This window comes from Cheilinus undulatus, linkage group 4, assembly GCF_018320785.1.
Source record: "Cheilinus undulatus linkage group 4, ASM1832078v1, whole genome shotgun sequence".
In the NCBI taxonomy this organism is placed as follows: domain Eukaryota; kingdom Metazoa; phylum Chordata; class Actinopteri; order Labriformes; family Labridae; genus Cheilinus; species Cheilinus undulatus.
Window position 1 is genome coordinate 43,752,993 of NC_054868.1, and position 13,565 is coordinate 43,766,557.

At 39.6% G+C, this 13,565-nt stretch overlaps 1 protein-coding gene across 4 annotated transcripts; it reads left to right on the forward strand.

The window, feature by feature from the left end:
- The first annotated feature begins 1,652 nt into the window (after positions 1-1,652).
- zgc:136472 (uncharacterized protein LOC678514 homolog) lies at positions 1,653-12,279 on the forward strand. Of its 4 annotated transcripts, XM_041784517.1 has the most exons (13): positions 1,669-1,807; positions 4,612-4,672; positions 4,761-4,992; positions 5,093-5,290; positions 6,344-6,468; positions 6,554-6,688; positions 6,920-7,027; positions 9,258-9,383; positions 9,478-9,675; positions 9,777-9,897; positions 11,556-11,737; positions 11,832-11,921; positions 12,045-12,279. In XM_041784517.1, the coding sequence occupies exons 3-13, from the start codon at positions 4,821-4,823 to the stop codon at positions 12,126-12,128; spliced, it is 1,539 nt and encodes a 512-aa protein (XP_041640451.1). In that variant the 5' UTR covers positions 1,669-1,807; positions 4,612-4,672; positions 4,761-4,820; the 3' UTR covers positions 12,129-12,279. The 4 variants fall into 4 exon arrangements, with proteins under 4 accessions (XP_041640450.1, XP_041640451.1, XP_041640453.1 ...); XM_041784516.1 differs by lacking the exon at positions 4,612-4,672 and having other exon boundaries at positions 1,653-1,807; positions 4,896-4,992; XM_041784519.1 differs by lacking the exon at positions 4,612-4,672 and having other exon boundaries at positions 1,670-1,807; positions 4,777-4,992.
- Positions 12,280-13,565: the final 1,286 nt, after the last annotated feature.

Sequence of the window (13,565 nt, forward strand, 5' to 3'; positions counted from 1 at the left end):
AGAGGGCACAGTTATTTTAATATTTTCTAATGCATTTTTAAGTGAAATTGTCTGGACGTTTGGATGAGCTGCTTTTTTGCTGAGAGCAAGAGGAAAATATTGATAAGAAAAGTGTGTCTGTGTCAGAGTAAGACATGTTTTAAAGAGTGTTATGTTATCAAATCTCATCTTAATTTAGCTCAACCACAGCTCTGCTTATCTTATCTTAGTTTCTTTTAGCTAATCTTAGCGTGGCTTAGCTTAGCTAACCTTAGTTTATTTGATCTAAGCCTGACTTATCTTACCTTAGCTTCACTCTGTTGAATTTATCTTAGCCTGCCTTCTTAGTTTAGCTTAGCTTCCCTTTGTTTATCTTATCTTGGTTCAGCTTAATTTATCTAATCTTAGCCTGTCTTAGCTTAGCTTGGCTTCACTTGGTTGATTTATCTTAGCTTGTCTTAGCTTATCTTAGCTTCACTTTATTCATTTTATCTTAGCACAACTTGATTTATTTTATCTTAGCCTGTCTTAGCTTAGCTTGGCTTCACTTGGTTTAATTTATCTTAGCTTGTCTTAGCTTAGTTTGATTGATCTGAGCTAAGTTTTTTTTTTTTTTAATTGTTTTTTTAAGCATCGCTCGGTTTACTTTATCTTAGTATGTCCTAGCTTATCTTTGCTTATCTTGGTGTGTTTAATCTTACCATAGCTTGGCCTAGTGTTAAGGCTTATGGAGGGAAATGACTAGTTTGGCTAGCCAGCGCCAGTGTTATTGTGTCTCCATGGTCAGGCTGTAGCAGAAACACTCTGAAAATGGACTATTCATTCTTATTAATCCACTAAACTAGCATAGATAGGCTATATTTTTATAACAGCACTGGCACTTTGTCAGCGAGTAGAATCATACCAAGGTACTGCTGGTTCAAAGCTCTTTTTAAATGACCTAAATCACACATTTCAGTAGATTTTTGACTGGTGAATAGGCTATTTCTTTGAGGCGGGAAATTGGATGCTGTCAGCAATCCCATAAATCTCTGAACTGTGATTGACAATGAAAAACATCCAAAAAGTGTCTTTTATTAGGAGGTTTTAATCATTTAGAGATACCTGTATCACTCTGGGTCCACGTTTGTTGGTTAATGGTTTTTTTGAGAGCAACTGCCTGGGGTTTCCACATTACTTGTTCATTCATTATGGAATACACACCATCCTCACAAAGCCTGTTGTATGGCCACTGTTTCATCATATATGAGGATAACAGGAGTTCGGTTATAAACATTGAAACTTTGAGCCTAAACTTGAGACTGAAGTAAGGAAATGTGGCAATTGACTTCCTGAGGGCAGTAAGGAGGATTGACACAACCCTCGTCATGCCCTATATGTCCTTGCATATCACCAGGGGAATGGGGAAATAATCTGTTGAAAAAAATAAAGTACACACCTTTAGGGCGGAGTAAGGGGTGGATGTGGAGAGTAAATGTAACCCAGGTAAAACTGGGTCGTCCAGGCATCATTATTGCTGTCCACCTCTCTCACTACTGCTCACCCACTGGATACCAAACCTGCCAGTCAAAATCACTGAGAACAAATCACAAACAGGCACTTCAGCAGGTGACCCACCCCCCCTCCTATTGTGCAGCTCACCTGCTGTTAATTGCCCTCTCATTGATCTCCTCTCCACACACACCAACTGGGAGAGCAGAAGATGCCTCATCACAGCAGAAAACCTCACTCATTCTTCTTTGACATCAAACCGATTTTTAGGGGAGCAGAGAGTGAAAAGGGAGCTGGAAAACTGGATTTTGGAAAGATGTGTTACTCTCTGGACCTGGTGAGCTAAACTCCTTTCAACAACAGTTCAAACAGTTGCACCAACACTAACAGGCCTGACAGTAACTCAAATCTAATGCAAATTCTGAATTTAATGTTGTCTGCATTTTTTCATTGTGAACTTGTGTTGTGCAGAAAAGTAATTTCATTTTCTTGAAGAAGAACAGCCCAAATTAGCAGCACTTTGGTCCAGTTCAAAGTGACTTTTAGAAGAAAATCGTACTTTTTTTGAAGTGCTAATTTTTTGTTGTCTGGTTTATTCTGGATTCATGTTGTTTTTTGTTAAATTGTTAAGATTTTCAATACAGCTGGCATAAACGTACAGTTTCTGTGTCCATCTATTGATTTTCATCTAGCTCCAGGGCCAAACCAGTAGCCCTTAGTCTGACCTTATAATATATATTTGAGTAAAAATAATGAAAATTAAATAAAGTTTTCACTTATTTACTAACATATTTCATAAGTGTTATGTAAGTATTGGTTAGGGCAGTGGTCATCAACTCTTGGCCCAGGGGCCACATTAGGCCCCCTATATCTTCCCATCTGGCCCCCAGAACATTAACAAATTGAGAACAATTAAAATTTCATTTTGCCTTTAGAACCTCACCAAAACCGGTTGAGATTGAAACATTTCATCAGGAATTACTTTATATTCCATCCATTTTTCAGAAATCTACCTGTCAGCTGTTATAGCAAACATTAAACAAAGTTCATTCCTTATGAAACTGCCTGTTTTCATGTCACCTTCAGCTTCAGGCACTTTGGGAATGTAATTTTCCCACTTGGGGTTTTCCCCCTTGTGGCTGGCTGCCATATATGGACTTATTTCACTTTTAGAGCCGAAAAAATTATGTATGTACAATTGAAAGAAGATAAAAATATTCAAACAAATATATGTTAATTTCTCTAGTTTATTTGAAAGTTCAGCCCTCAAAGTGCCTGTGGAGGAAAAACCTGGCCCTTGTCAAAATGTAGTTGATGATCGCTGGCCTAGAGTATGACTCCCTGGTTGTGCTGTGGATGTACCAAGAGCCTGAAAACTGCCAGCGATCTCCTGGCGTATCATCAGGGGTAAAAAGATCCAAACAAAAGAGATGCTGTTGAGCTTGACCTTGGCTGCCAAGTGACAGTGACTCCTCTCCAGCCCCGCACTGTGACACATCAGGCACTGTGATTAATCGTGAGCACCCTACATGCCTAAAACTTACACGTAGTTCGAATTGCGGGGGAGCTAATGGGAGCTAGGCTCCCCTGAAAAGGGAACGAGCTCTTCTGAAAGCCTCAAATTAAACATTTAGAGGTAGCTGTAAAAAGTTGTCAACATGTAGGTTATTATCTTATTTTATGTACATTAAGTTTCCTTAAATGAAAAAAAAATCGTATTAATATGTCAATGATGTTAAAATGAAATGGATAAAAAAGATCAGAGGTCTAAGATGGGATTAAATTATGTATTTACCTGTTTTAGAAGTAGTTATGCAAACAGTAGCTAGCTTTAGCTTCATAGTTTTGCTAAAGCTAACATAGTTCCGCTTGCTATGTAGTTAACATTACTACCTAAGCCAGTATAGCTATGTTAGCTTTTGCTATTGCTAGCAAGGCTAAACCAAGCCAAACTACTTCTGAAACAGTTCTAGCTTTAGTAAACATGATCTAACATAGCTATGTTAGTTACAGAGCTACATTACTTACATAGCTTACCTAGTTAACATCGCTTCGTTTTCTTTAGCTTTAGCTACATTATTTGTGCATTTACATCACCTCCATAGCTTATATGGCTAACATAGCTACATTTGTTATGCAGCTGCATTACTTTTGTAGCTTATGTAGTTTAAACATCTTTGGTTATTTTATTTTACGTTTCCCCAAAATAAAAAAAGAATCATAAATATCTAAATGATGTTTGTTTACTTGTTCATTACATATTACATTAAAATTTCAGACTGTCTGTCCCCACAAATCAACAAATTCTGCGTCTATTCCTGCTGTAGTCATTCATGCGTACAGGCAACGCTGGACAGAAATAAGGCCCAGAATTACTACAGAAGTGGTAGAATGACTGTTAGCTCTGATGGTACGTACGTGTGGTGTATGTGAGTTCGAACGCCGTGGTGCACATCTGCAAATGGGACTCCCCGAAAGACACTGTATAATTCCAACACCGCACACCTGACTCTATATCATATTAAGTGTGTTAATCTTGTCAAAATTTTTTTAATTTTAGCAGCTATTTCATATGTCTTAGTCTAGATGAATATGATATTTAGTTAAATCACATTTTGGTCATTTTATACTTTTTTATAGTTTTAGTATTTTAGATGCGAAAAACATTTTAGTCAAGTTTTAGTCCTTAAATAGTCCTTACATTTTAGTCAAGTTTTACTTTCAGCCAAGACATTTATTTTATTTAAACTAATTGAATACACCAAATTGTGTGATAAATATAGTACACTTTTATATATTAAAGAATAAAACACCCATATTAATGCAGTATCAGTACTTTAATTGATTTTAAATACACTGAATATACTTAAACTCTGTGAGAAGTACTCACTATATGATAAGCAGGGTTGCAAAATGTGATTTTCTATGTCATTGTCTTATTTATTGCTCTCATATTGATAGAGTAAAAAAATCTAAGTTTATCTGTCATAACTGTGAACTTGTTTTATGTTTGAATGTGATTTTTGCTCATGGGAATTTTTATGTGAGCTGCAGAGTCCGCATTGTTCTTCTGTTTGACCTTGTTTCAGCTAACTGTGTTAGCACAAGGACATTTAGATATTAGTGATTTTCTTGATATAGAAGCAGCCAATAGAAGAGATCCAGCACGGCACAGATAGGAAAGTTAATCAGCAACAGACAGGTGGGCCTGGTCGGCAGATAACAAGAACATTCACAACCACCAGCTCAGCACTGATACAGACACAAACACACTAATACTGTACTATCAGCCCTCCCTTCCTCCAGTCCCTCCTTACCTTCCTGTAAAGCGAGCTTTAGTCTGAACCGTCATGAGGACACCGGTGCTGCTGGGGGCTTTGTGTCTATGTGTGTTTGTCTCTGCTGACACACAAACAAACCGACAGACAGACAAATCATCGTCTGAGGATGAGGTTCTACACCTGGAGAAAAGAGATTTCAGTCAGGCACTGAAAGAGCATGATCAGCTGCTGATCTACTTCAGTAAGTAACAAACACACTGGAAATAGAAAGATGATCAGTCACTTCACACCGCAGCAGATTCATTATATTACTCACTAACTCTGTGTGTCTGTGTGTGTAGGTGCTCCTCTGACTGTAGAAGGCTATCGTGTCTCTGAGGCGTTTAAAGAGGCTGCTGCAGAGCTTCAGGGGTCAGAGGTCAAACTGGCAATGATTGATGTCACCAAGGAGAAGGAGCTTGCTAAAGAACTCAATGCAGCAGATCACACAATCAGACTGTACCTCTCTGGAGATAAACACAACCCTGTACACTGTCCACGTAAGTACAAATGACACACAAAAATCCAACAAGTAAGATAGGTCTGGCTGCAGATTCAAACCAGACGACTAATTTCTGTGAGGCAAAACCTTTTTTTAATTAAAAAAAAAATGCTAACAAGGCGAAAGCGATCCATTGTACATATAACTACTACTAAAACAGGTCAAGCTTAGGCAAACATAATCTAACGTAGCTACTATAGCTTTGTTGGCTTTAGCTTTGGCTACATTAGCTATTAAGCTATATATCTTATATAACTTACGTAGCTAAAGTAGCTGTGTTTGCTTTAGCTTATTAGTTATGCAGCTTTATTATCTACATAGCTTATGTAGCTACAACAGCTTTGGTTGCATTAGCTATAGCTTTGTAAGTTATGCAGATATATTACCTATGTAGCTTATGTAGCTAACATAGCTTGATTGCTTTATCTTTAGCTATGTTAGTGATGCAGATACATTGCCTTCAAAGGTTATGTAGCTAACATAGCTAGGTTTGTTTTAGCTTTAGTTATGATCATTATGCAGTAGCATTACCTACATAGCTTACATAGCTAAAATAGCTTTGTTTGCTTTAGCTCGAGCTCGTTACTTATGCAGCTACATTTCCTTCATGGCTTATGTAGCTAACAATGCTTAATTTTCTTTAGCTACATTAGTTGTGCAGCAACATTACCTACGTAGCTTAAGTAGCTAACAAAGTTTATTTTTTTAAGCTTGAGCTACGTTAGTTATGCAGCTGCATTACCTACATAGCTTATGGAGCCAACATAACTCAGTTTGCTTTGGCTATGTTAGTTATGCAGCAAAACCAACAAACAAAACTGACTTTGGCAGTAGCAACCAGAAGCTGTAATATAGACGTATGCTGTATGATACAGCGGCTGTTTTGAAGGAGTGAGCACATCTTTGCCCCCCACCCCCAGCTCTGTCAATGATTTTCTAAAGGCATTCATCGAAAGTCTAGTCTAGAGACACCTTAGCTGAAACTCTGCGGTTTTCTTTTATGTAAAATATTAATTATTAAGTTTGTAAATTCCCTTGGATTCTTCTCAAGTTCCTCAGAGTTCAGCCTCCATCTTGACCTGGCTGAAGAGGAGGGTGGGGTCTGCTGCTGACCTCATCACTGAATTTAGCCAATTAGAAGCCTCAGAGGAACTAACAGTTGTTGGGTTCTTTAAGGTGAGTAACTCCTTTCGCTTTTCCTTAGTATTGTGATGTTAATGGGTGTCTGAATCACTGTTTTGTGTGTTTTTAATGTGTGTAGGAGCTGAATCAGGAGTACGTACAGGTGTTTTACGATGCAGCAGTTGAACTTCCTGATGTTAACTTCGCTGTGACACAGAGCGAAGAAGTCATCAGCAGATATGGCCTCTCACATGATGTATTTCTCCTCAAAAAGGTAATCTGAGTGCAGGCACACCTGACATAATCCCCACCTCGAACAAATGGCTGTGTATTTTTTGGTACTGTGCATGCCTTTGTGTCGTCTCTACCTTATGATTTACATTTCTTTGCCTTTTTGATGTGAGAGAGCGGATTTAAATCATAAAAGCATCAAATGAAGCAGCAGAAACGAATGAGATAGTTCAGGAGGTTCATCTATTCCTACCCGTGTGTTTGTGTGCTGCAGTCTAAGCTCATCCAGGCTTATAAAATGATGCCTCAGACGTCTAAAGAGGAGCTGATGGTTTTTATCACCGTCTTCCAGATGGATCCAGTCACTGAGTACACAGGAAAGGTACAGTAGAAGACTCATGGGACATTTTCACACACATATAACTGCACTTCTCCGATATTCGGAAATATAATGTGGGTTTATTTTTCCTTAAAGCTAACTGAAGAAGGAATGTCTAAGGCAGGGATGTCAAACTCAAGGCCCAGGGGTCAAATCCGGCCCTTGGAATGATTACATCTGGCCCACAAGATCTAATCATATTTGTATTATAACTGGCCAACCAGCATGAGGTCTTTTTTATTCTATATTTTCTGTTTTGCATCTCAAGATTATGACTCAGACTTATGATTTTGACTTTTCATTTCATCCTCTGACCTTTTCAACTCATAATTAGGACTTTATATTTCATATTTCTATCTTTTAGATTCCCAATTTAAAATAGAAGAATATATTTTATCTTTTCAAGTCATTATTTTGAACTTCGTATCATATTTTGACCCTTTCAACTCCTTACTTTGGCTTTTTAATCCCATATTTTGACTTTTAAACTCATGAGTTCAATTTTCTTTATATTTTGACATTTCAAAATAATAATTTTTACTTTTTATATCATATTTTGATCTTTAAGACTCACAATTTTAAATTGAAGTCATATTTGTAACTTTTTAAGTCACTATTTTGAATTCTAGCTCATATTTGGACATTTTCAACTCCTAACTTTGGCTTTTTAATTCCATATTTTGACCTTTCAGACTCACAATTTAAAAATTTAAGTCATTTTAACTTTTTGAATAATTTATCATCAGTGCTGTTTTATTTCATATATCATTACTGCTGAAAACAAGGTTCACAGTTTAAGGTTGTGGTGACCATAGTAGGCTCTCGAGTTAGACCTAAATCCAGAATCCGGCCCCTGCTGTGATTATGTTTGACACCCCTGGTCTAAGGCCTTTGTGTCTGATTTTTGGTTTCAGTTTAAATTTTTAAGGGTGACACCTGAATAAAAAGGTTTTTCTATGTGTTAGACCCAACATTTTTTCTTGTCAGAAGCTTGTTTCTAATATCCCCAGGCTATGGGGTTTTAAAACAAATCAACAACAAAAAAAGACAATGATGTCTGTCTGGTATTCTGGTACAGAGAATGCTGTGAAGTGTTGTTGCACCACCTCTGTCTTCTTCAGTCGATTCTGCGGTGAGGCAGGGGTGCGTCTTTGCTCCTACACTCTTCATTACTTGTATAGACTGGATAACGGGGCGGGTAACGGGGGCAGTGAACGCGGAGTGTCATCTGGTGAGGTCCAGGTCTAGACTTTGCTGATGATGCAGTGAACCTTGCAGAGACTGTAGATGTCCTTGTGGGGACTCGTAACTTGCTGAGTGAGGAGGCTGAAACAATGGGAATGCACATCTCCTTGGCCAAAACAAAGATCCATGAGAGATGCCTTGGATGCTGTCATTGAATCTGGAGCAGTTCCCCAACCCTGGCACTGTAAACCATCAATCGATCCCTGTTGCATTCATGGTATCTGAGTATACAGACAAAAGTTAGTCTTTCGGTCCTTGGTCCTCCCGGTCTTGCTATACTCATGTGAAGTCTGGTCGCTCACTGCATACTGGGTGCCCAGGACCCTGTGGGTTGGACCAGACGGCAAGGGGGGTCAGCGTTGCATTGTGGAGGGGTCAGCTGGGAAGATACCTGGACAGATGGGGCATGGGCCTGGTGAAGGCCTGGATGATGGCCAGAGTAGTACAGGACCAAGGTTGACACGTTGACCTTTTAGGTTTAGTTACTAATCAGCAAGCACTATTCATACCAATGTAGCTCTATTTTGACTGTTTTATGCCTCCTTCCTGGAAACAGCCAGGGGTCAGACACATCATGTTTTCTAGTTACATCCAGGTCATTCTTGTGATTGTCATATCTCATAAACGCTTTGAGGGATTTTCTTCAAACTTTGCACAAATGTCCACTCTAACTTCAGGACCAACTAAATAATTACATGTTTGAAGTACAAGGCCAAGGTAAAAAAAAAAAAAAAAAAAAAAAAACTGCCAGTGCCAGGGTTGGACATTAACTATTTCCACTATAGCCACTTTGGTTGGATTCAAAAATCTACCACAGACAATTTTTACCAGTAGTTCGAAAAGCAGTATAATGACATGAGGTATAGTATAAAAATCAAGGATTATAGCATCAAGTTATAAGCTATTTGATAAAGGGGAATGCTCCAGCTATTTAAAAAATACTGGCATGTGCTCTTTTTATTTGTGTTAAAGCCATTTTCTCTTGCAGACGGTCTCTCAGATTCTAACATCACCGGTGTTAAACCACGCTCTGCTGTTCATCAAAGAGAGCTCTGCTGATTTTAAAGGGATCTACTCTGCATTTAACAGTGCTGCAGAGTCTTTCAGGCTAAAGGTAAAACCAAACAAATACATCCTGTACAAACAGAATAATTGGAATAATGTCCCTGTACGCCATCAGAGCTCTTCACCTCTGCATGTGTTTTTAGATTCTGTTCGTCTGGGTGAACGTGGAGGAGCATCGTAACGGCAGGGTGATGGAGTATTTCCGGGTTCGGGATTTTGACACCCCTCTCATCCTGCTCGTCAACCTGACAGATCATGTGACCTACCACCTGCCCTCAGAGACTCTGGATGCAGAAACCATTACAACATTCTGCCAGTCCTTCCTGCAGGGCACGGCTAAGGTAACAAACACTCCAATAATCTAATGAGTGAAAAATAACAGGAAACAGAGAGACAGCTCATCCTGATGAAAAAAAATAATGTGCCTTCCCTAACATCAAAGCCAAAGATGCAGAGTGAGCCGATACCTGAAGGATGGGAGGACCAGCCGGTGAAGGAGCTGGTGGGAACGACTCTGGAGAAAGTCGCATTTCACCCCAACAAGACAGTTTTTGTCCTCTTCTGTATGTAAACACACTCCTCACCATACAAGCTTGGCATTGAAAATGCAGTTGTAAACATTGAGCTTACACAATATTCTAAGTCTAGATATTTTTATCTGTCAAGACCTAATTTTTCACCAAGACTTATTTATATTACCTTTCTCAGTCTTCTTAACTTTGAGATTTGAATATTTACTAGTTCAACCTATCTAAAGGGTTTTTAAGATAGGCTATGGTGTGGGATTTTTGCCGCTGTTGCACCCATTCATTAGCAGGGTGGTGCCAAACAAGATTATATTTCAACCATGCCAAACTTGGCACAGCTTTATGGCGCAACACTTAAAACATACACCTAAAGAAAACAGTGATGTAATGTTAGATAAATATAGGAATGTGTTTTTCGAATCCTTTTTAATTCTCCAAAAGTGACTAGCAGAGCTGGGCGGTGAGTGTTGTAATTTGTGGTTTGGGTCTGCACTAACAGTCCAGTTCATCCATCCACCCACTTATGCAATGATGGTCCAGTAAGAGAGCTGACCCAGAAGGCATGCATTCAATTTACTGGTCTATCTTCCAATTCTCCCCTCTGGTCATGAGTGGCCAAAAGACTGAGATTGTGGATTCAATCGGCTAAAATTAGTTTCCTCCTGAGGGTGGCTGGGCACAGCCTTTGAGAGATTGACTCGCTCGGACATCTGGAGGGAGCTCAGAGTAGAGCAGCTGCACATCAAAAGGAGCCAACTGAGGTGGTTCAGGCATCTGATCAGGCTGCCTCCAGGTTGCCTCCCTGTGGAGGTTTTTCTGGCATGTTTAACTGGGAGGAGACTTCAGCGCAGACCCAGAACTTGCTGGAGGGATTATATGTTCCCTCTGGCCTGGGATTGTCTTAGAATACCTCAGGAGGAGCAGGAAGATGTTTCTGGGGAGAGAGATGTCTGGATTAAATTGCTGCCACCATAAATTAGCCCCAGGGAAAATGGACGGAGGAACAGACAGATTGATAGATGAAAGGACAGACGGCTGGAACAATGGTTAGACAAACCGACAGACGGATGGCTAAATGGTTGGATTCTTGGATAAATGGTTGAATGGAAGGATTAATGGGTGGATGGATAAATGTTGGATGGATGTCTCTGACTCACCTCAAGCCCAACCCAGCCTGGGTCTGAGAGGAGGGGCTGGAATCCTGTTCCTACCCGGTTCTGGACCACAGGGCATGTCAGGCTGGTATTCTGTCAGGCTCAAGAACAGAAACTTACCTCTTATGTAGAAGGAGAATGAAAAAAGAAAAGAAATGTCTAAAATCCTGCAGAAATTAAACATGGATTATTTTGGGGTTAGTATATGAATGAAGATCAGTCCTCCAAACAGCTGTACTCTGCCCAAACACTGAAAGAGGGGTAGAAGGGAGGCTGTTCATGGAGGGACAGCGTAGGATGGCTAAATGAAACTTTTTGACTTACGAGACTAGTGCTAAAGTTGATTTCTACAGGACTTTTACTCAGAAAGTTGAGTTCTATACCTCTAAACACTGAAGCAAGCTCCAGGATGTCACGTGACCTTAGTAGGAAGAAGGTCATTACTCCACTGGTCATGCTACTTGTCTATGATTTAATATCAGTATCAATGTTAAGCTTGTAATCACCAGAGAAACTTACAGATATCTAAATGTGTTTCAGATCTTCCATACAGTAGGGCGTCCCGCGCTGTGTTTCCTCTGTGGGAGGAGTTAGCCGAGGCCGTAAAGGAGCGAGAGGACGTCGTCATCGCTCGTATTGACGCCTCGGCCAATGTCATCGACATGTCGATGCAGGGCTCATGCCCGTCTCTCTGCCTGTTCCCTGCTCTGTATGCTGAGAGGGTAGGAAGCTTCTGGTTATTTTGAGTGTAACTGATTAAATACTGTATATAAACTCTAACAAGTTCTAGTATTTGGTTTCTGTTTTTTCTGTTAGGCGGTGGTTTACACTGGTAAAAAGAAGCTGAAGGACCTCATTAAGTTTCTGGATAAAGAGATGGAAGAAGCCAAAAAATACAGAGCTCTGGTAAATTATCTCCTTTATTACTTTGTCCAAGAAACAGCAACATCAGCTGCAGTGGTTTGTCTGTGTGAGCTGCCTTTTTTTCCATCTGTGATAAAAATAAACTTGTTTCTTTTATGTCTGCAGGAGGATGAAGACAGGAGGAAGTACAGGGAGGCCATGAAAGCTGAGGAAGCAGAAAAAGCCAACAAAACCAAAGACGAGCTTTGATCCCAAAACAAAGACAGTGTAGCATGTTTGTGTCTGTGTGTGTTTGATACCTTTAAGTAGCTTCACTCTGAAAAACTTCTAGATTTATCTTCTCTACCAAGCTCTCATTAGCTGTCCATCATAGCCAATCCAGTAAAGTCTTTGATTTAAACTCTGTGGTATCACTTCTCTTCATTTCATTTATTTCAACATTCATCTCTGTCATTATCACACAGATATTTTAACAGAGTTCAGATCTTTGAAAAGGACTGAGGAAAATGTTTAAAGTTCAAATGAATGTCTTGTAAAATTTGAATTTCTCTCGTTATAAGTCTTCGATTTTAGAACTTTGTGGCAATTATATTACGATACCACAAACATCTAATGAAGGAGAGCAAGTTCAAGAAAAATGGTCCTGAAGTTGAAAAGTAAGGCAATGATTGTTTGAAAGGGATTATGAGGCAGCTTGCAAGATTAGCAAAAAGCCTCTAAACAATCGGAATCAAAGTTTTTAGGTGCAAAGCTATGCAGTGCAAAAAATTAATTAGCCTCGATTACATAACTTCGTAAGTAATCAAACCTCCCCCTTCAAAGTTCCCACGAATGGCAAACTTGACTGTAAGACCACTTGGCCACAACCAGTTTCAAAATGTTTATATAAGTCATCTGCCAGTCTAACATGGAGCTCAATGGGGATTAACTCTCTTTTAGGTAAGCCTCTAGTAACCTGACACGCCAGATGGATGTGTTTCACACATCCATCTGGGAAAGCTTCAATAGGAAACGTCTGAGAAAAGGCAGAGGATTTGAAAAAAACTCTGAGTGTGATTGGATGTATGTTCTATCACATCTCTACGGGCCAATGACAGCAGCAAAACACGTGATGTAGCTGCTATCGAGCTGCGCGTGGGCAGCTACTGAGGAATAACATGAAACATGCAACTACAGACATGTAAGTATTTGACTTTTGTCATTTTTGAACAACTCACCGCTGTTCTTTGTTCTTCTTTTAACGGAGAAATGTTGTCAAGTTCCAATAAAACTGGTGCTTTAGCAGCATCCACGCTAATCTCTTCCTCCATAACTGCACCAGCTCTTGCTGCGGACTGTTTATGTCACGACTCTGCTGTGCCTGAAAGTACTGCCCCTCATCACTGATTGGTCCTGTCACTTTCTAACTGGGCCCAAACGGTTCAGATGGGAGCTTTGCAAGATGGATTCGCCAGTGAAAAACAAGGAAACAGGCCTATCCATCTGCTTTGCAAGGTTAAGCCTCTAGCGGACACTGAAGGAACTGCCACTTCAGGTTTTAAAGCCAATTGGTTTATGTTACAAAATCAGAGTACAGTATAAAGACATGTTGGAAATGTACTAACTTATAATAGCAGTTTTCATGTTGTAAGCGCAGGCATCCTGACCATTCAATTTTTCAATTCAGTTCATTTATTTTTCTCAAAT

Excerpts from the sequence above, each read along its gene's own strand:
- zgc:136472 (XM_041784516.1), top strand. The coding sequence starts at position 1,682 with ATGCCTCATCACAGCAGAAAACCTCACTCATTCTTCTTTGACATCAAA. Across the intron at positions 1,808-4,895 it reads TGTGTTACTCTCTGGACCTG|ACAGACAAATCATCGTCTGA; the intron begins GTGAGCTAAACT and ends ACAAACCGACAG. Across the intron at positions 4,993-5,092 it reads TCAGCTGCTGATCTACTTCA|GTGCTCCTCTGACTGTAGAA; the intron begins GTAAGTAACAAA and ends CTGTGTGTGTAG.